The sequence below is a fragment of the Perognathus longimembris genome, chromosome 3 (genome assembly GCF_023159225.1).
Source record: "Perognathus longimembris pacificus isolate PPM17 chromosome 3, ASM2315922v1, whole genome shotgun sequence".
NCBI lineage: Eukaryota > Metazoa > Chordata > Mammalia > Rodentia > Heteromyidae > Perognathus > Perognathus longimembris.
Genome location: NC_063163.1, coordinates 53,166,326 through 53,189,164, shown reverse-complemented (window position 1 = coordinate 53,189,164; position 22,839 = coordinate 53,166,326). Strand labels below are relative to the sequence as shown.

General features: G+C 36.2%; 1 protein-coding gene across 9 annotated transcripts in view; it reads left to right on the top strand.

Moving 5' to 3' along the window:
• Pds5b (PDS5 cohesin associated factor B) overlaps positions 1-22,839 on the top strand; it is a 172,095-nt gene that overhangs the window by 96,870 nt on the left and 52,386 nt on the right. For all 9 annotated transcript variants that reach the window (XM_048341535.1, XM_048341534.1, XM_048341533.1 and 6 more), the window contains 5 exons: positions 1,433-1,481; positions 3,732-3,871; positions 4,895-5,010; positions 10,381-10,486; positions 11,785-11,945. In XM_048341535.1, the coding sequence (XP_048197492.1) occupies positions 1,433-1,481; positions 3,732-3,871; positions 4,895-5,010; positions 10,381-10,486; positions 11,785-11,945 (572 nt within the window). The remainder of the gene's footprint in view (positions 1-1,432; positions 1,482-3,731; positions 3,872-4,894; positions 5,011-10,380; positions 10,487-11,784; positions 11,946-22,839) is intronic.

The following is a 22,839-nucleotide window of genomic DNA, read 5'->3' as shown; positions in this document are numbered from 1 at the left end:
TTTGTATACATTTAGATTCTAACTTGATTTTTCTTTTGAGAATTTTGTATGTTAGCATATGAGAGGCATAATTGATCTGAAAACATGCCTAGTCATTTAAAATTGTATTTAGGGAAAACAATGTTATTTTTATTTCCTTTACAATCCATAAGGATCTCCCTGACTTTCCTTTGTTATGTATACCTTGTATTTTTAAGATGGAGGTCACTAGAGCAGTATTGTTTCATTCAAAGGGAAAAAATTTACACTTTCTCTATGATATATTGGCTAGTTGTTTTAAGAATCTTGTAGCAATTTTTAGTGAACCTCGCAGTATTTTATGTGATTTAGAGATTCTAGAAAATAAGGCACTTTGTGTCACTTGTCTGACCTGTTGAATGAAGTTTACATCTGAGTAGTAGTTTTATGCTAATAGTGGCCTTATTTTGTTTCGTTGAGCATGATTTGACCTTTTCTCAATGATCACTGATGTATTAAGGTTGCTAGAATGTGTTTTCCTGCATAATAAATGACTTAACTAATTTAATGATTCTACTAATTTCTTTCTCTTAACTAGTGGAAGCAGTATTGCATGTAGTCAATGTGTTTCAGTAATCTTTGAGTAAAAGCCCTTTCTAATTTGCTTTCTTCTGGACATGCAAAATTGTTATACATATACACACTTATATGTACGTGTATACAGTTATTCTTGATTTTTAGGTATTACTGAAGTTTTAATACCAGCCTGACACATTAAACATGTATATCATAGTTCTGGCAACCATGTTGTATGAGAACGCAGTAAAATATAGGTGTTTTTGAGACTTTCACTGTCCTTTTAAGTTTTATTTGGTGAGAGCTTCTAAGATAATACTATAAAATGCAGTAACTTGTATTGTCAGAAGACTTAGAAGGTTTCTCTCTGATTATTTAATATTTACAATATTGGACATTACAGAGTTAAAGTTAGGAATAAATCCACATATATTTATAACTTTCTTGTTTATATTTCTTCCTGTTTTACCAAGAATACTCTTAAAGTCTTAGGGTTTTTTTTTGTTTGTTTACTTCATTATTCAGTCCAATTAAATCAGTTTAAATTTTCAGCAATATGGTCCTTCTACTTTATGTAACTAAATTATTTGCCCAGTGTCATTCAGAAGTGACTGTCATTTTCAATATCAAACTGGAAATTCCATTTTATTCTCATGTGGATGAACTTTCTGAAAGCTCAGCACCATGTCTTATCCCAAATAAAGCAACAGAAATCTTATGTTTCCTTATGTTGTTGTTTAGTACTTTAAATTCCAAATACTTGAGGATCCGTTCTCATACTTTACTTGGCCTTTAACTTCCTTTAGCAAGCTTCTGAATCCATCCAGCATTTATGTAGATTAATATTTTAAACAATATTGAGAATCCTAATTTTACATTTTTTGTGTGTGATTTACAGACAGATACCAGTGTCAAGGCCATATTTTCAAAAGTGATGGTTATTACAAGTAAGTTTTTTAAAATCTTTAAAATTTGAGTGAAATATTTATTACAATGTAAGTGCAGTTTTATTTTAGACTGTCATACAGGAAATGAGTAAAGTGTTTTTGCTTAATTTACAGCACTTCACTGAGTTTTTCTTTTTTCACATTTTCATTTATTTTGCATAAAGAATTTTAAATTTTCTTCTGTATCTCATATGAACACTAAGAACTTGATGAAGGATTTATTCATAAATTCATTCTTAAGAATTTATTTAAATCAGTATTGTGAGAACTAAATCTGTTCTTTAGTGTATTTTGCGCTAACATGAATCCATCTTAAACTAATTTTACACTGAATTAAAATTATGAGCGAAAAATATTAACTACATAACATCTTTAAAGTAGAAAAGTAAATTTAGAAAGAAGCTGATAGTATTATGAGAAAAAGTTTTTCACGGTTATCCATGTTTGTAGAATGCCGAATTTAAGGTTTAACTTTTTTTTTTTCAATTTTTCCTTTCCCTTTGTTTTCTTCAGCAGCAGACTTTAGTATTCTGCCTGTCTATTATAAAAGGGTTGTAAAATAACATTTTCTGTTTTTTTTTTTTTCCAGTTGTGGGGCTTGAACTCAGGGCCTGAGCACTGTCCCTGGCTTCTTGTTGCTCAAGGCTTGCACTCTACCACTTGAGCCACACCGCCACTTCTGGCTTTTTCTATATATGTGGTGCTGAGGAATTGAACCCAGGGCTTCATGTATACAAGGCGAGCACTTTACCACTAGGCCATATTCCTAGTCCCTGAAATGACATTTTCCAAGTTACTTAAAAATACTTTTCACTTCCTGGTGGCAATGGCTCACATTGTAATTTTGGTTATTCAGGGGGCTGAGACCTATGGATTGTGGCTCAAAGCCAGGCAGAAATCTGAGACTCTTTTTCTCCAGTTAAATACCAGAAAAGCCAGATGGGGAGCCATGGCTCAGTGTTGGCCTCAAGCAAAAAATTGTTCAGGGACAAATTTGCTCAAGTTCAAGCCCAAGAACTGGCACCCTCTTCTCCCTGATAAAAAGGAAAAAAAATGCCCAGTTGTTTCCTGAACACCATTAAACACTGTGAATTGCTGTTTGAAACGTAAAGTGTTACATTAGTGCTTCTGTAAGGTGTTTATTACATTTTTAAACTTACTGCTTAAAATTATATAAATATTCATCTTCTGTAAAGCAAGCATTTATTATGCTGTAATGCAGTTCTATTTCTTTATAATTGATTTTTGTACATGAGGCCTGAAAAGGTCATACTGCAAATGATTCAGTGATGTATTCATTTTAAGATTTAGTTGAAGTTCTACTATTTTGGGCAGTCCAAAGGTTTATGTTATAATTTCTGTTATTTAGAGAACTCCAAGTCTAGTTCTCTATAGCAGTTAAGTAACCTGAATAAACCATACTAAGAGCAACATGAATAGCTAGTATGACATCTACAAAGACTATGCTTTCCAATCTAGTAGTAATAAATTTAGCAGTTAAACAAGGAACATCTTGATCAGTATATGTTTTATACAGTGTGCATGTATATATGAATTATCACTGGTTTGGTTTAAGAATCAAAAAGGAAGGAATTACAGGAAAATAATTTATTTCTTCTTGTTCTCTTTTTCTGTGTGTGTGTGTGTGTGTGTGTGTGTCTGTGTCTGTGTGTGTATGTGTCTGTGTGTGTATGTTTGCGTGTGTGTTTGCATGTGCAAGCCTTGGCTCTTGAACCCAGAGTCTGAGTGCTGTCCCTGCACTCTTATAAAGGCCAGTAGTGCTCTATCAGTGCTTAATTGGAGATAAGTGTCTCTTGGCTTTTCTTTCCCTGGGTGGCTTTGAACCACAATCTTCTGATCTCAGCCACTTGAATAGGATTACAGGTGTGAGCCATCAGCGCCCAGCTGAACAATAATTTATTAAAAGTAAAGTTTTTTTGCTATGCATTTTGAGTGAGCACTATATGTAATCAGCACAAGGGAGTAGTAGTAAAATAGGTATTATTCAGGTTGGGAATTAATGTCTTCAAGAAACATTAAGAGAAGTTACCTAGAAATAGCCAATTCAGCTTATCTTGTGTAAATGTTTCTTAACAGTGATCTTGTTTGTATTTCTAGCAAGCAGACTTGTGAAAATAGTCTATTTTTGATGCCTCACAATTTATTACTCTAAGTTGAATTTGGAAATAAAGTTAGTGATTTTTAAAAATCATTAAAATTAAAATTGTTCCTATTCTGACTTACTTTAAGGAAACTTGCCAGATCCTGGTAAGGCTCAAGATTTCATGAAGAAGTTCACACAGGTGTTAGAAGATGATGAGAAAATAAGGAAACAGCTAGAAGTGCTTGTTAGTCCAACGTGTTCCTGCAAGCAGGCTGAAGGTTGTGTGGTAAGCTTAGAAATTGGAAGAGATAATATTTGAGCAATAACTCCAAATGTTTTGTTGTCTACTCTTTCAATGAAAGTATTTATATCTATGAATAAAATTTAGAAATTGTCATATACACAGCTCTCTCTCTCTCTCTCTCTCTCTCTCTCTCTCTCTCTCTCTCTCTCTCTCTCTCTCTCTCTGCCTGAGCACTATCCCAGGCTTCCTTTTGCTCAAGGCTAGCACTCTACCACAGTGAGCCACAGCGCCACTTCCAGCCTTTTCTGCTTATGTGGTGCTGAGGAATTGAACCCAGGGCTTCATGCATGCTAGGCAAGCATTCTACTGCCAAGCCACATTCCGGCCCCCATATGTCAGTATTTCTTACTCTGTGTATCTTAAACTGTATATTTTCTGAGATGCGTTTTAGAGAAGGATACATTTTAAGCTTTACCCTAAATTGACAGAATAAAATCCAGTAATCTAGTTTTAAGAAGTTTCTCCAATATTTTTGCTTGGTAAAGTTTGTGTATCCATTTCTCCTTTGTTTTGTATTTTTATCCCTTTATTCCATTTTTGGCATAGCCCATGAGATTGAGACCTCACTTTGTTTTTGATCCAAATGTTTTCCAGTTATTTCTGTGTTGTATTGAATAATCTTTTTCCCCCTGTTTACTTGAATGTGACTTTTCTTCTATATTCAGTTCTTACCTAGCTGTTTTTATTTTATTTTTTGCCAGTCCTGGAGCTTGAGGGCACTGTCCTGAGCTGTTTTTGCTCAAGGCTAGCACTCTACCACAGTGAGCCACAGCACCACTTCCAGCCTTTTCTGTTTATGTGATACTGAGGAATCAAACCCAGGGCTTCATGCATGCTCGGCAAGCACTTGACCACTAAGCCTCATTCTCAGCCCCTACCTGTTTTTATGTACTTGTTATTGTTTTTTTTTTTTCTCTAATACCAGTACTTTAATTGTTGGGAATGCTTAAGAATATAATCATTTGTCTAATGTTTTTGTAATATTTTAAAAAATCTGCATTACAGCGCGAAATAACTAAGAAGTTGGGCAACCCTAAACAGCCTACAAATCCTTTCCTGGAAATGATCAAGTTTCTCTTAGAGAGGATAGCACCTGTGCACATAGACACTGAATCTATCAGGTATTTATACATAAAAGTACTACATTTGATTACTATTCATTCATTCCTGCATTTAGGTTGTCAGTCAATTTATTCAAGTTATTAGATTAGCTGCTTATTGTGCATCATATACTTATCTACATGCATGCCCTGTATGTTTGTCTGTGTGTAATTTTTCTTGCTGTTTAAGCATTTGTTTACATTGTGTGAGAAATTATTAATATAACCTCAGGGTTTTTTTTTGTATGCTCATAGTAACTCCCTTTCTTTTTGTTAGCTTGTCATAAACTAGCTAATAATAAAAAATAATTAGTTAAAAACTCAGAAGGAGAAAAATAGGTCGATCTGTGAAGCAGCATACAGTACATTTTCAGAAATGTTTGATAACTGAGTTTTTGTTTAATTTATTTATTGCTAGAACTGGGGCTTAATCTCAGTGCTTTATGCTCTTGCTTAGCTTAGGAAAAAAGAGTATGCTAGGCTTCAAGATTAATAGAAGCAGGCTGGGAAGGTGACTTAGTGGCTTGCCTAGCATGCATGAAACCCTGGGTTCTGTTCCTTGCTATCACATACACAGAAAAAGCTGAAAGTGGAGCTGTGGCTTAAGTGGTAGAGGGATAGCCTTGAGCTAAAGAAGCTCATGGATAGCACCCAGGCCCTGAGTTCAAGCCCCAGGATTGGCCAAAAAAAAAAAAAAAAAAAAGATTAATGGAAGCTATGATAACTGGATAGAAAAGAAGATAGATATTTTGAAAATGATTGTCTTCTGTTAATATTATAGTGTGGAGAAGTAAAAAAAGTGCTATGATTTGATGGGGTCAAATCGTGGAAAGACATTAAGATTGAGCTTTAGAGATTTTAGTTTATTCTTGGAGCTTCTAGGAACCTCAGAAAAGTGAGCTGATGGACAGGAGGAGGGAAGTAGAAGAGAGAGACTGATAAGGGGTTGTTGTGGTAGTGAGATGGGAAGGAAAGAACATATTTGAGGGAAGATTCAAAACCTATTAAGATATTGTCATCTTCCTGAAATATGGTAAAGATTCCAAAATGTTAAGTTTCAAGTACAAAGCATGTTAATAACTAGCAAATAATGACAACACCTCTTTTTAAAGATGAGAAACAATGTCCTTCCTAGATTGACATAGGAAACAATTTTTCTGAAATTCAATTATATTGTGTTTAATATGAAACCATGTAAATGGAATAGTGTGCTGAGATTGAGTAAAAATATTGTGGATAGAACCATGGAAGCTTCTTATGATAGAGAGGTTATAGTTAGTTTTAAATGTAAAATGATGAGAGTTTCCAGAATCAAGATACCATGGGCAAATAATGAGGACTAAATGTAGGCGTTTGGCAGTGAGAAAATTGGTGATTAGAGAATGCTGTTAAAACATAACAACAATTAGTAATACTGCTTATGATGTTGGTAGAGGATTCTAAAACTTACTCAGGTTATAACTCATTTACTTTTAAGAGATGGGAACAGATGAGCCCATTCTGATATACAGTAACCTCTAGAAAGATTCTTCTTTTAGTATTGGGTAAGCCAGTGTCCACATTACCCAAACCTATGCCTTTTAACCTATATGTAGTCTTATATTTGTAGGTGACTGCATGATGGCAACCTTTAAAATTTTTTTACTGCAAATAAAGTTGGTTATTAGTAAGATGGAAGCCCCTCCCCCCATATTTCTTGGCTAGTTGCTTCTTTGAGGAATGCCTGTTACTTTTCTTTTTTCTTTTTTTTTTTTTTTGGCCAGTCCTGGGCCTTGGACTCAGGGCCTGAGCACTGTCCCTGGCTTCTTCCCGCTCAAGGCTAGCACTCTGCCACTTGAGCCACAGCGCCGCTTCTGGCGGTTTTCTGTATATGTGGTGCTGGGGAATCGAACCTAGGGCCTCGTGTATCCGAGGCAGGCACTCTTGCCACTAGGCTATATCCCCATCCCTGCCTGTTACTTTTCTATCAACATCTCACAGAAACTTTTTTCTCATTAATTGTAAGAATATAATAATGCTACCATCCCATATTCTTTGGTCTCTAAATCTGTACTTAATAGTATTAAAAAATATATATTTCTTTTGCTGCCTTTTTGTTTTTTTTCTAACAGGTAGTTCTACTTTGGGGGGGGCGGGGAGTCAGACATGGGATTTGAACTCAGGGCTCAGGGGCTGTCCCTGAGCTTTTATGCTCAAGGCTAGCACTCTACCACTTGAGCCACAGTGCCATTTCTCATTTTCTGGTGGGTAATTGGAGATGAGAGTCTCACAGACTTTTGTTCCCAGGCCGGCTTTGAACCACAGTCCTCATATCTCAGCCTCCTAAGTAGCTAGGATTACAGGTGTGAGCCACCAGTACCTGGCTTCTACTTTTTATATTTAAATATATAATTTGTTTGTACTTTCAATGCATTGTGGACAAAGATGCAACTTTTTGTTTGTTTATTTGTTTTGCCAGTCCTGAGGCTTGAACTCAGGGCCTGGGCACTGTCCCTGAGCTTCTTTTGCTCAAGGCTAGCATTCTACCATTTGATCCACAGCGCCACTTACAGCCTTTTCTGTTTATGTGGTACTGAGGAATTGAGCCCATATGTTTGTACATGCTAGGCAAGCACTCTACCACTAAACCACATTCCTAGACCAACTTTTTTTTCTTAATATACATGATAGTTGTTTTCACCTTATTGAAAAATTGATTCATTCCGATTTGATTTAAGATGTTACTTGACCCTTTCTAGGGTTTCTGTTTTATTTTCTCAGATTTTTCTGTATTCTTATCTCATAGAAGAAGTTCTGTTGTCTTTCCTAAATTTTATTGGTTGTTTATTAATACTTTAGTTCTTCCTAGTGAGTCATAGTATGTATCTACTGGATCTTGTTTCATACCAAGTGACCTATATAGTGTCTGTACATTTTAACTTTTTATTCCAACTTACATATTTTGCCTTATTGTTGTTAATAAATTTTTCCTGTTTGTTTTGTTTTGTTTTGTTGTTGGCCAGTCCTAGGTCTTGGACTCAGGGCCTGAGCACTGTCCCTGGCTTCTTTTTGCTCAAGGCTAGCACTCTACCACTTGAGCCACAGTGCCACTTCTGGCCGTTTTCTATATATGTGATGCTGGGGAATCAAACCTAGGGCTTCATGTGTAGGAGGCAAGCACTCTTGCCACTAGGCCATATCCCTAGCCCCTCCTTTTTGTTTTGGATAGTTGTGTTGATACAGAAAAGCACTTGATTTTTTGAATCTTTTATTAGTGTTCCCTCACTTTTTTTTTTTTTTTTTTTTTTGCCAGTCCTGGGGTTTGAACTCAGGGCCTGAGCACTGTCCCTGGCTTATTTTGTTCAAGGCTAGTACTCTACCACTTGAGCCACAGCACCACTTCTGGCCTTTTTTATATATGTGGTGCTGAGGAATCAAACCCAGGGCTTCATGCATACGAGGCAAATACTCTACCACTAGGCCATATCCCCAGCTCCTCCCTCACTAAATTCTTAATTGTTTTAAAATAATTATCAGGAGACTTTCTGTATTTCAGGTTGGTACTTTTTACACCTTTTTTTTTGTCCAATCCTGGGGCTTGTGACTCAGGGCCTGAGCACTGTCCCTGGCTTCTTTTGCTCAAGGCTAGCACTCTACCACTTGAACCACAGTTCCACTTCTGGCCTTTTCTGTTTATGTGGTGCTAAGGAATCAAACCCAGGGCTTCATGCATGCTAGGCAAGGACACTAATACTAAATTACATTCCCAGCCCCTCAGATCTTTTTAAAAATATTTTTTGTTATGATTGTCTATTGTTCTCAGTTGTACTTCAGAATTCCTTTTCCTAGCTATCTCAGCTAAGGAACTCCATATTTTATTATGGGCTTCTTTGTTGTCCTTTCTGATCTATGATCATAATTTGTCTACTTGTTTTTGGCTTTCTTTACTAGACTGAAAGCTTCATAGTCTTAGTCTTGGAAGAAAGTACAAAGGGAACTTTATATATATGGCATTGAATTTGTTTGCAGTTGCTTGAAAAGAAGTTTAAATTATAAGTTTTTATTTGAAATAGTTGAAGCTTTGAAAATAATGGAAATTAATTTAGGGAAAGTAATAAGAAAAGAAGAGGAAAACCCCTTAGAAATACACTTTAATAGTTATTTTTGGTGGTACTTTGGGTTTGAATTCAGGGCCTTTTTTTTTCTTGTGCTTGACAGGCAGGTGCTCTACCATTTGAGCCATGCCCCCAACCCCCTTTTGCTTTAATTATTTTTCAAATAACATCTCCTATTTATAGCTAGTTGGCCTGTATTTCACTCCTCCTATTTTTACTTCTTATATAGAGGGATGACAAGCATGCACCACCTTGCCCAGATTTTTATTGGTTAAGATGGGGGTCTCATGAACTTTTTGCTTGAGTTGGCCTTGAACTGTAATCTCTCTGATTTCTAGTCTCCCAGGTACCTATGTTTAGAGGCCGCTGTGCTCTACAAGAGTCTTGAGATTTGATCCTCCTACTTAATACCTTCCTAGTGCTGTGGTTACTTACACGAGCCACTATGCTTGGCAAAAATAACCATTTAAAGGGAAGAAAAATTTAAAAAGTCTTTATGAGGAAGCCAAAATACATTTGATAATTAGTAAAAGAACAAAAAAATCCATCTATGTGAATGATAATTGTTAGTGTGTTACAAACATACTTTAAGGACACTTGAGCCTGCTTTTAGAAGAAAGCTTAAAAACACCTAGTTTCCCTTTTGTTCTCTTCTTTCTTTTTTCTAATGTATTTTGTTAAGTTTTATTTGTGATGGTTACCTAGGTGTTCTTATGCCATTTACTAGCAGGCTTATCATTTCAGGCTCTTAAAGCTGTGCCTGACACACAGTAACATTTGGTAAATAATTTGAAGTTGCTCTTTTTCTTTATCTCAGTATATAATCTGCATTAATTGCAGTGATAAATTTTAATTAAAATGCATTTATTTGTATGGCATTAGGCCTTTTTTTAAATAATTATTTCTTGTCAAATTGATGTACAGAGGGTTTACAGTTTCATATATAAGACAAGTGGGTACATTTCTTGTACAATTTGTTATGTCCTCCCTCATTTCCCCTTCCCCCCTCCTTTCGGCATTAGTCCTTTTGTGGAAAAGCCTAATATAAATAGTGTCAGTGAAGAACAAAGTAAATAACATTCTGATACTGTATGAGAGGTCTCAAGGGAGAGTAACTGCCTTTGAAAAGAAGTTGCTCAATGTCTTTTACTGTGATTGGTTGTGAAACATATTCTTGAGACGCAGCTATATGAAAATTGAATGTGCTATGTGTATGTAATGTTTAGTAATATTTTCTCAGATAATTGGTAATAAATGACAGCTGAACATCATAGTTTTATTTTTTGTCATACTTTAGTGCTCTTATTAAGCAAGTGAATAAATCAATAGATGGAACAGCAGATGATGAAGATGAGGGTGTTCCGACTGATCAAGCTATTAGGGCAGGTCTGGAACTGCTTAAGGTAACTAAGAAGTCCTCATTAAATAATTGTGAAATATAGTTTTTATTGTTTATGAAGTTTCTGCAACCTAAGGTAAAATTTCTCAGTTGGCTTTAGATAATTTAGAAATTGTGCATTTAAACTTGTAAGCTGAATGCTTTGTTTTTAATTCAGTTTTATTATTCAGACATTCATTTAAGACATTTTCAGTGAGCAAATTGAATGTGTTAAATTCTTTCTAAAACTGTATTTTAATATTTTGTTTTGATAGGTAACATACTTTTTCCTTGTACTGATCACAAAAATACCAATTTGGGGCTGGGAATGTGGCTTAGAGGTAGAGTGCTTGCCAAGCATGCATGAAGCCCTGGGTTTGATTCCTCTGTACCACATAAGCAGAAAAAGCTGAAAGTAGCTCTGTGGCTCAAGTGACAGAAGGAAGCCAGGGACAGTGCTCAGGCCCTGAGTCCCACACCCCAGGACTGCCCCTCCAATACCAGTTTATTATTGACAACTTAGTGTAAATTGTAAATAAAACATTCATGAATCCTGTTTTATATACTTGAAATGAAAAGGAATATTTGATTTTCTGCCCTTTATTAAATTAATAAGCATCTTTTTTAGTACCTTCTACATTATTCCTTTAAAGTCTGAGAAAAGTCTGATTTTTAGCTGTCATTTTCACTCACTATGCGCTTGTTTATCTCTGCTTCATCTATACTAGAGATTATAATACTTAATTAATCTCAAGAAGACTAAATAAATTTATGCATATAAATTTCTTAGCATAGTGCCTGGCTTGTAGTAAATATAACACTTAAAAAATTGGGGCAGTAATAAAAATTGGACTCAGGGCCTCAGTACTTATTATCATAGATGGTAGGATGTATTTATTGCTTTCCCTTTTACCTTATGATTTTTCTATGGTTATTGCCACATTGAAGTGGTTACTATTACAACTATAACATCTTTTACTACTTTTTTTTGGAAAAATGTTGTTAGCTACTTTCTTCCAGTTACTTTTCTCAGAAAAATAACAAGATTTTATATAATTTACCATGAAGTTTATTTTTTCTTATTTCTAATCCCTGCTCCTCAAGGGTGGGCAACTTTAAACAGTAATCAGAATCTACCCTGATTAGAATTAAATCAACAGGATTTCTGTTAATATGTTTCAGTGTATTTAAAATTTTATTGTTATTGCTGATAGTTTCTTCTTAGCCTAATTATTTTTGTGTTGATTTTGGCTTGTAGTATTCTTACTGTGTAATGTCTAGGTATATTATAAAGCTTGATAGTTTTGTGTATTCCTTTTATAGGTACTCTCATTTACACATCCCATATCATTTCATTCTGCTGAAACATTTGAGTCACTTCTGGCTTGTCTGAAAATGGATGATGAAAAAGTAGCAGAAGCTGCCCTACAGATTTTCAAAAACACAGGAAGCAAAATTGAAGAAGATTTCCCACACATCAGATCGTAAGTTAAGCTTATTTGCTAAATATTGTGGATGTACTGCTTCTTGACTTTATAATTGAAACCCTTGACATTTTGTTTGTTTATTTTTGCTTTTGTTTGCCAGTTCTGGGGCTTAAGCTCCAGGCCTGCGCACTGTCCCTGGTGTCCTTTTGCTCAAGGCTAGCACTCTACCTCTTGAGCCACAGCACCACTTCTGGCTTTTCTGTTTATGTGGTGCTAAGGAATTGAACCCAGGGCTTCATGTATACAAGACGAGCACTCTACCACTAGGCCATATTTCCAGCAACTGGAAATTGGGCTGCTACTCTAGGGCTCTCTAATACTTAGATGATCATTGTTCAAGATTGTATAATAGTGTAATAGTGTTCCTATTACTATTTTTCTATACCCATTTCTTCTCTGTTTTTGTAGAAAAGATGTGATGGTAATTATATTACTACAGTCAGATAGTTTCACTTAATCAGTTCTGGGTTAGCTGCTAGTATACTTAGTTGTGATTGGGGAAATATGTCATAGTACTACGGAATTGACTGTGACTCATTTCCTCAGAAAGAGACTCGGCTAAGGTAGTTCTAACAGAGGTATGATTTTAGTCATTCCTTTCTGTGCAAGTGACCTTACTCATCTAAAGAAACTGTTAATGGAACATTTAATTTGGTCATTGAAACATACTAGAATTTTTTTTTTTTTTGCCAGTCCTGGGCTTGGACTCAGGGCCTGAGCACTCTCCCTGGCTTCTTTTTGCTCAAGGCTAGCACTCTGCCACTGGAGTCACAGCGCCACTTCTGGCCATTTTCTGTATATGTGGTGCTGGGGAATCGAACCCAGGGCTTCAAGTATATGAGGCAAGCGCTCTTGCCACTAGGCCATATCCCCAGCCCCAACATACTAGAATTTGTATCAGTAGTTTCTCCAAGAGTAAGAGTCTTTACTATTTGAGAACAATTTTAATTTTTTACATGAATTCAGAAAGTTTCCCTATGGAATAATGCTGTGGCTCTTCTAATCAGAGATTAGAGATCACTTTGGCTACACACAGTGTATAAGTCTACAATTTACTGAATGTATACCTGTCAGGTTACTTTAGACTTTGTGAAATGTGGCTATTACATAACCTCCTAACATAGAAATCTGATTTTCAGAAGCAAGTGGTTCTTGATCAAATAAATAGTTAGGAAGTGTTACAAGCCATGATTTAGATGTAGGATTTTTGACTCCAGGACCTATGGAGCTCTCTCCCATTCTTCTTTCTTTTTTCAGTTTATTTTTATAAGTTCAAAAAGAAATGTTTTTGAAGTAACACACATTTGTTATTTACCTCCACCTTATGCCTCATTTCTCCTTTTCCCTTCTCCCACTTTTCAAACATTGTTCGGTGGGTTTTATATTGTTGTCTTCATATATATAGATATGTCTATATATGTGCAATAGTTCAATCCTCATCACCCATTAGTATATCCTCCTTTTCTTCTCCTTCCTCCTGCAGATCTTCACAGACAGTCCTCCTTTTACATTAATGCCCCATTACCACTACTGTTACCATCACCATGGTGATTTTAGCTCTATTGTCCACAAGTGAGTGAGAACATGCTATTTGGCTTTTTCAGCTTGGCTATGTTATAGATCTTTGATCAAAGATCGGATAGCTATAGTTATGTTATTTCTGGGTTTTCTGTTTCATATGTCTTCAGCTCTGTTTTTATGCCAATAATATATTATTTGTGTAACTGATCTGTAGTAAAATTTGAAATCCAATATTGTGTTGGCTCTGTTGCTTAAGTTTGCTTTGGTTATTTGGGCTCTTTTGATTGCATATGAATTTAAGAATTTATTATTTTTATTTTTGTGGAAAACACCTTTGGAATTTTGGGTGGGCATTAAATTAAATCTGTACATTATTTTCAGTACTATGCTCATTTAACAGTATTAATTCTGCGAGTACATGAACTTCTTCATCTGATGCGTTTATTTTTCTTTCTTCAAGGGCTTACAGTTCTCACTGTAAAAAGCTTTTGCCTCCGTGGATAAGTTTATACCTTAGGTATTTTATTTTTCTGATACTTACATGAGTGGAATAGTTTTCTCAAGTTTTTTTTTTATCAGCTATATTTGTTATTGGTATATAGAAAAGCTACAGGTTTTTCAATAATTTTACAGCCTGCTGCACTGCTAAAATGTTTATTAACTGAGAGTTTTGAGGAGGAGGTGATTTGAACTTAGGTCCTGACACTTGGTAGGCAGGTACCATGTTTTTGCTTATTATTTCTGAGATAGAGTCTTTCTTTCTAGGTGGCACATAGGCTGAGATCCATCCATCTGTTTTAGTCTTTTCTGCCATAATATGCTACTGGGCTCAGGTCTAGGTTGAGAAGGAATCTTGTGAACTTTTCTACCTGGGACAGCCGAGAATTGTGGTTCATTGGCTCTCAACCTCACAAGTAACTAACTCCCAAGGAATCAGCTTCCTGCCTCATTTGGTATAACCTTTTTTCTTCCCATTCAGTTTAAAAAAATTATTTATTTATTGTTAAAGTGATGTACAGAGGGGTTACAGTTTCATACGTAAGGCAGCATTCAGGTTGTTTGTTTGTTTGTTTGTTTTGCCAGTCCTGGGGCTTGGACTCAGTGCCTGAGCACTGTCCATGGCTTCTTTTTGCTCAAGGCTAGCACTCTACCTCTTGAGCTCCGGTGCCACTTCTGGTCTTTTCTGTTTATGTGGTGCTAAGGAATCAAACCCAGGGCTTCGTGCATTCTAGGCAAACACTGTACTGCTAAGCCACATTCCCAGCCTGGTATAATCTTTATAGAATCATAAAATTCAAGAGTAGGAGTAATTTGATTTCTTCTTTCCTTATTTGGTTCCCTTTTATTTCTTCCTCTTGCTTTACTGCTGTAGCTAAGAATTCTGATACTATATTTATAAGAGTGGAGAGGGAGAATATTCTTGTCTGGTTCGTTCTTTAGAGAAAATGATTGCAGTATGTATAGTGTGATGTTGGTTATGTATTTAGCCAGTATTTATACATTTATGGTCTTTATAATGCTAGAATATATTTCTTCTTCCAAATTTTTTCAGAGCTTTTATCATAAAAGGATGTTGCTCACTTTGTCAAAGGACTTCTCTGCATCATTAACATGATACTGTGATGATGTACTTTATTATATTAATATATGTATGCTGGAACATCCTTGTATCCCTGGAATGAAACCAATTTGATCATAGTATATGATCTTCTAATGTGTTAGTGAATTCAATTTGTTAGTATTTTATTGGGAGCTTTTACATCTTTTTTTTTTTTTTTTAAAGGGAATTGTTCATAACAATGGTTTTTTGTGCGTGGCTTTACAGTGAGTATAATAATAGCTTCATAGAATGAGTTCGGTGTTTCTTTTGATCTTGGAAAAGTTTTAAGAGTAGTAGTGTTAATTCATATTAACATTTTGGTAGAACATTTTAGTGAATCTGGTGGGCGTTCTTTTTGTGGATTTGAGCTTTTCTTTCATGGTAGACTATTGTTTATTACTGCTTCAATCTCATTGCCTGGTTATAGATCTATTTAAGGGGTTTATATCTTCTTGGTTCAATTTTGTCAAGTCAGTTGCAACAAGAAATAAATTTATTTTTTCCAGATTTTCCAGCCCTTTATTTGACTATACATTTTGAAAATAATATCTTATGATAGTTTTGTTGGTATATTGTGATGACCTACATTTTATTTTGTTCATTTGGACCTGTTTTTTTCTCTTTAAAATTACATTTTCTAAGGGATTATCAATATTATTTGATTATTATTATTATTATCTGAACTGACTTTTGGTTTTATGATTTCTTTGTATATACAGTATTTTTAATCGTGTGTGTGTGTGTGTGTGTGTGTGTGTGTGTGTGTGTCATGGTACTTGAACTCTGGGCCTGGATGCTGCTCCTGAGCTGATCTTCAGCTCAAGCCTAGCACTCTACCACTTGAGCCACAGCACCACGTCCTGTTTTCAAGAGTTAGAGGTAAGAGTCTCAGGGCCTTTCCCTCCCTGGCTGGCTTTGAACTACAATCTTTAGATCTCAGCCTCCTGAGTAGATAGGATTACAGGCATGAGCCACCAGCCCCAGGGCTAGTATTTTTAATCTTGAATTCATTAATTTCTTTCCATCTACCTCTTTTAGGTTTGGTTTCTTTATTTTAGTTTATGGTATGTCATTAAGTTATTTACTTGAGATCTCTGTGGGATTTTTTTTTTTTGTCTTTTTTTTCCCTAAGTGCTTATATCTATAATATTTCCTCTTAATACTGCTGTTGTTAGTATATCCCAAAGATTCTGGTAGCTTATACTTTCATTTTCTTTAGATTTTAGAATGTTTTGACTTCTCCCTTTATTTCTTCATTGACCCACTGAAAATTGTGTTCAGTTTTCATGTGTATTCTGTGGTTTTATTTCCCCCTAGTTACTCCTAGTTTTATTCTGTTGTATTGAGACAAGATATAAGGCCTTATTCCAATATTATTTTATTATATTCACCAAATCTTGATTTTTGTCTTAAAATGTGATCTGTTTTTGAGAAATTTCCATGGGCCGCTAACTGAATTACTTGTATGTATATGCCAGTTTGTTCTATTTGGTATTTTTTGTCACTTAATTCTAATGTTACTTTGTTGATATTTTGGGGGGGTCTGGAGAGACATAAGGGGGTCTTTCTTGCTTTTTATGTTTGTTCTATGAAACTGTGTGCACCAACATTTGCTTTGTACATTTTAATAATTGTTATGTCCTCATGATTGAGACTATTATCATTCAGTATTATTGAAAATTATGTAATAACTCCTGCTATTTTATGGGTTTGATTCTTTCCTACTCTATGCAATGCTTACCCACTTGTCTGGTGAGATTTATTTTCTCTCCTCTATTGTCTACGTTTGCATTTAATCTTTGGCGTAAAGGATTTCTTTGAAAATTTTCTGTGGTCCTGTTTTAATGGTGACAAATTGCTTCAGTTTTTGTTCATATGGAGGGTTTTGTTTCTCTTTCAGGTATGAGTGATAGCTTTACTGGATAATCTAGGTTGGCACTTGTTTTCTTTCAGCCCTCATTGCTTCCAAGGAGAAGCAAGAAATTTGCTGTTATTCTGATGGGTTTTCCATTATAGGTAAATTTCTGTTTCCCTCTTGCAGCTTTCAATGTTTTGTTCATTCTTGGAGCTTGAACTCCAGGGCCTGGGCACTGATCTTGAGTTTTTTTCTACTCAAGGCTAGCACTCTACAACTTTGAGCCACAGCTCTACTCCCTATTTTCTGGTGATTAGTTGGAGATAAGAGTGTCACAGACATTTCTACTATGGCTGGCTTAGAACCATGATCCTCAGTTCTCAGCCTCCTGAGAAGCTAGGATTACTGGTGTGAGCTACTGGTGCCTGGCAGTGTCTTTTTCATTGTCTTCACACTTGTGAATTTACTGTGTTATGCTGGGTATAGTTCTCTGGTCTAGTCTTCTGGCTATTCTCAAATCCTTCTGAATAGTTATTTTTCCTTTCAAGATTTGAGATTTTTTTCCCTATTATTTTATTTTGTTTTCTATTTTCTTCCTTTATGCCTGTCATTAGCTTTTGTCTTTTAATAATGTGCAGAGGCATTGTATGGTCCACTCATGCTTTTCTTTTCTTTGTATTTTTAGTAGGTATAAGAACAAGAACTGTTCTAATATATTTCTTTTGTCCTTGAGGTTTGATATTGCCTTCAGTTTGATTCACTCGATTGGACAGAGTTAATTTCTTGTTTGTTTGTTATAATGGTTAAACTCAAGAGTCTCATGTTTCCTAGGCAGTCGCTATTACACTGATCTATGCCTCCGGACCTATTTTGCACTGATTATTTTTGAGCCAGTGTTTCATTTCCTGCTCAGACAAGCACCTAAATCTTAGTCCACTTGTTCTAAAATTCCTGTTGTAGAATTTAGAGATGTGGCTTAGTGATAGAGTGCTTGCGTAGAATGCATGAGACCCTGGGTTCAATTCCTTTGGTACCACATAATCAAAAAAAATTAGTAAGATTCCTGTTGTAGCTAGGATAAGAGGTACATAACATTGCACCCTGTTCTCAGTTGAAACATGGTCTCAGGAATTTTTCACTGGCAGGTCTTAAACAAAAATTTCCCCAGTATCTACCATCCCTGTTAGAGGGGATTACAGATTTATAAGCCTCTCATTCCTGGCTGGCTCCACTGAGTTTTTATTTGACTTATTGAACCTTTTGCTTCTAGAATTCCTGTTAGGTCCTTTTACAATATTTCGGTATCTTCGTTGAATTCCCCTTCCATATCCTGCATTGTTTTCCTTATTTCGTATAGCTGTCTTTTTGGGGTGGAGTTTGTTTTTTTTTGTTTTTTTTTGTTTTTTTTTTGCAGTCCTGGGGCTTGAACTCAGGAACACTGTCCCTGGCTTCTTTTTGCTCAAGGCTTGCACTCTGCCACTTGAGCCACAGCGCCACTTTTGGCCGTTTTCTACATATGTGGTGCTGGGGAATCGAACCCAGGGCTTCATGTATACGAGGCAAGCACTCCATGCCACTAGGCCATATTCCCAGCCCTAGCTATTTTTGTTTTGTTTTGTTTTGTTTTTTGCCAGTCCAGGACCTTGGACTCAGGACCTGAGCACTGTCCCTGACTTCTTTTTGCTCAAGGCTTGCACTCTGCCACTTGAGCCACAGCACCACTTCTGGCCGTTTTCTATATATGTGGTGCTGGGGAATCGAACCCAGGGCTTCATGTATATGAGGCAAGCACTCTTGCCACTAGGCCATATTCCCAGCCCTAGCTATTTTTTTAAAATTAAAGTTTCTTTACCTATTCATATTCTATTTTAGTTAATTCAGCTTTTCATACCCATTCTCTTTGATTTTCTTGATCATTCTTGCAGTCAGCCTTTTGAGTTCTTTTGGGTTTCGTCTTCACTAATGTTAGTGTTTGTTGTTGAGAGCTGTTGACATTCGGAGATGTTACACTGCTTTTTTTTTCATATTCTTTTTGTCCCTTTGTGCAGATTTATACATCTGAGACCAATTCACTTGCTTTGAATTTAAATCAGCTGTAGTCCTGCATTTGAAGTGTTAAAGTGTTCATGTAGGTGGATATAGTTAGTGGGAAAGTTGAAGTGTACTTTCTTCCCACTGGAAAGGGAAGAAACTGCCTAGCCCTTGTTCCTAGTTCCACTTAAATAAAGAAGCATTAATTGGAGTCTTCTGTCTTTCCTTTTGTATTTGGTGTGTGTTATATATTGGTGGAGGGTGGACCTGGTCAAGTGTTGTTTTTAACCTCTGTGCAAAGCTTCCCTCTTGTGCGCCCCGCCCCCCCCCACCTTTTTTTGGTATCTGGAAGCTCTTGCTAGTTGAATAGTTCATTAAAATCTAGGTGTCAGTCAACTTCTGATTTGCTTCACAGGTCCTCCTGTTTTGTGCCCCCTATGACAGCCTCACACTGGCTCCCCACAGGGTGCTCCTCTAATGTATCCCTCTAATGATGATGGAGAGAACAAATAGTGCCTTAGTTCAACGTAGCTGGTGGAAACCTGAGAGACTCAGGTTCACTGCCTGTGGGTTTCAGTTCTAACACACCTTGCCCAGCAGTTCCTCACCCAATGGGAAGAGATTGTGGGGTATCATGTGAGTTACAAGAGCTGTGTTTGGAGCTCTCATTCATGCCTGGCAGCAAGCCCTCAAACACTAGGCAGTACCTGCCAGCTACAGGCTTGGTACTATTTCTGCAGTGAGCAGAAATGGACTTACTTTAGTGAGGGACTGCTTTAGTGTCACCTACTTTCACTGCCTGAGCTCCTGATGATTTAATTTGTTTGCCCTGGACTAAGCCCTCACCCTTGCCATTCTTTTGGATATCTCTGGTTTGTTCTTGGTTTTCCAGTCTCTGGGGTGTACCTTCTCCAGACCTTCCTGGTTGCTAAGTCTCCTGCAAGCAGATAATGTGAACTGATCACTCTGTAATCTGAGCTGTGGCAAGTAGCTTCTTTGTTTTCTCAAATTACCCAAAGGTGATTGGGCTGCTCTCACGAAACAGATTTAGATGTGGGGATTCTTTAGCTTTGGGAACCTTGCTTGAAACAATTTAGGCAGTCTGATCTCCAGTGTATCACATTCTGGAACAGGAGGCCCTCTCCAAGATTCAGGGAGTGAAAGGTCATCTTAAGGTGCCCTGTTACACTAGAAAAGTCACTGCCTTGCCAAATCCCATTCTGGAAGATTGCTTTGGCTTTCTCTTCTGCCATCTGGGAGCACGGGAACTAGAACTACAATTTCCTGCTTTTCTCTGTCTTCTTTCTATTTTTTCCCCATCTTTCTATTTCTCCCCATCTTGTTCTTCAGCTCCTCTGTCTATAGTCTCTTTTATTACCCATACTGTTCTCATTCATAGAATCTAATGGAGAAAGCTACTGCTGTGCCATTGGACTATTCCAGGTGTCCTTCTTTATTAGAAGTTTGAACAAAGTTTACTTGCTGGGTAGTTCATATTGTTTCAACCCTGATTATCCCTCCTGGTATCCTTAATTTTTTTTAAAGAAACATTGTTATATATTTGTTAGAGGGCAAGATTAAAATATTAAGATAGCTTAGGCTATTACAGGAAATTTTAAACCGTGTTGCTTTAAAGTAGAACTGAAGTACTTAAAATTATTTGATCTATATGTTGAATATATTTCAAATGTCTCTTGAGAATTAACTGAACTAGTATTGAATACCTGCTGTGTATGCACACTGTTCTTAATGAAGCAATTCACAGTATGTATCTCCTATGACTAAAATATATTTGCCAATTTTTCTTAATTTATTGAGTTGAGTGAGTTGATTTTGAACAAAAACAACAAGAATATGTGAATATTTATTAAATTACCTCTCCTTGACTTACAAAGAAGGAGCCACAACAAACTGGGTGGTACAATTGGCACCAGGTATGCCATTTAGACTGAATTAAATGTAGAACATAAGCAGTTTATACATATCCCCAAATTAGATATACATATCTAATAGATATACATTAGATATACATATTCCCAAATTAGTGTGAGGTAGTATGTGATAGTATCTTATTATTTGCTAATTTACAGGGAGGAGTTTATAGTCCTTGAGAGAAATAAGGAAAATCTGATTTCAGCTGGAGTAGGACTACAGCAGAAACTCGGCTATTATTAGTTCATTCAGTTAATTATTTGTTGTTGGATAGTATTTTCCTTAGGAAAGAACAAAGCTTAAAAGTTAGACAAAAAGGAGAAAACATTGAAGGATTTTATTATTTACTTTATTCACTTTTTTGTAGTACTTAATTTGGACTCATGGCTTTGAGTTTTCTAGGTTCTAACACTTAAGTGTAGCCCTCCCCCCCTTTTTTTTCTTTAATTAGTTCTGAAAAAAGGTGTCTCACATTATGCTTTGGCTGGCCTTGGTTGTATCCTCCATGGGTTTTCTGACTATCTGGGAGGGCAAGTCTACATCACCATGACAATGTTATTTTATTGGTTGAAAGGAGTTCTTGTAAATTTTTTGCCTGGCCTGGCATCTTAACATTGTTCCTCCTGCTTTCTGCTTTCTGAGTAGATAGAATTACAGGCATGAGCCACTACGCCTAGCTGAAGGAAATGTTTTATTTTTGACTTTTTAGGGAAGAGAAAAGTTTTGTGCTAACCTACTTAACAAAATGATGAGGAACCATGGGGTTCTATTGTGATTCATCTTATATCTCAGGAGTCTGGCTCATCCTGAAGTAGGCTAAAGTGGGAAAACTGATGGTCCATTTATGATGCACTCATAGGTCAAGTGATAACACTTGTAAGGCTTTTAATACACTTGGAGAGAAATTACACAGAGGTAAGTTAAGATTACCTTTATTCCTAATTTCCTTCCTAGTTCTCCTTAGCTGACTAAGCAGTTGTAGCCTGAGTTGGGAACTTTAAAAGGGGTGTGTGTGTGTGTGTGTGTGTGTGTGTGTGTGTGTGTGTGTGTGTGTGTGTGCTTGCTGGTTTTGGGGCCTTGAACTTGGTCTGGGCACTGTCTCTGAACTTCTTTAGTTTTAAGGCCAGCACTCTGCCAATTGAGCTACAGCTCTACTTCTGGCTTTTTTTTTTGGGGGGGGGGGGTGGTATTTTAATTGGAGATAATAGTCTCATGGACTTTCCTGGCGTGACTGTCTTCTAACTGTCACCCTCAGATCTCAACCTCCTGAATAGCTAGGATTATAGTTGTGAGCCATTGGCACCCAGCTTTCTTTGTTTCTTAGTGGCTGCCTTTCAGACTGGAATGATACAGAACCTCACTGTGGTTCTGAGCACACATTTCATTTATTGCTAAAGATGGTGAAACTTTGTTGGCCATTTTGTATTTCCTCTGAGAACTCTCTATTCAGTTTGCTTGCACATTCATTACTTTTTCTGCTTACTTTTTGTGCTCTTAGTATATCCTGGATATTATCCATCCTCTGTTGATACCTGGCAAAGATTTTCTCCCCTTCTGTGGTTTGTGTCTAGGTTCTGAGTTTATTCTTTCCTCTATTTTCTTGGTTTTGTTTCTTCTTTTCCCTATGGTTAGAATTCCTTTAAGTACAATTTGCAGTGTACATTTAGTAGCCAGGAATTCCTTTAACCTATTTTTCATGGAAAATTTTTATTTCTCTGTCAATTATGATCCACAGGATATACTAGTCTAAGTTGGCAATTGTTTTCTTCCAGGGTTGATTTATGTTCTTCTATTTCCTACTTTCATTTAGTTTTTGTTGAGAAATCTGTTATATGAATTGGCTTTGCAATTGTACATTGCTTCTATGTTTTACAGCTTTTAATATTCTTTAGTCTATAAATTTATTGTTTTAGCTATAATGTCTTTAGTGGAATTTCTCTTAGGTTATTGTT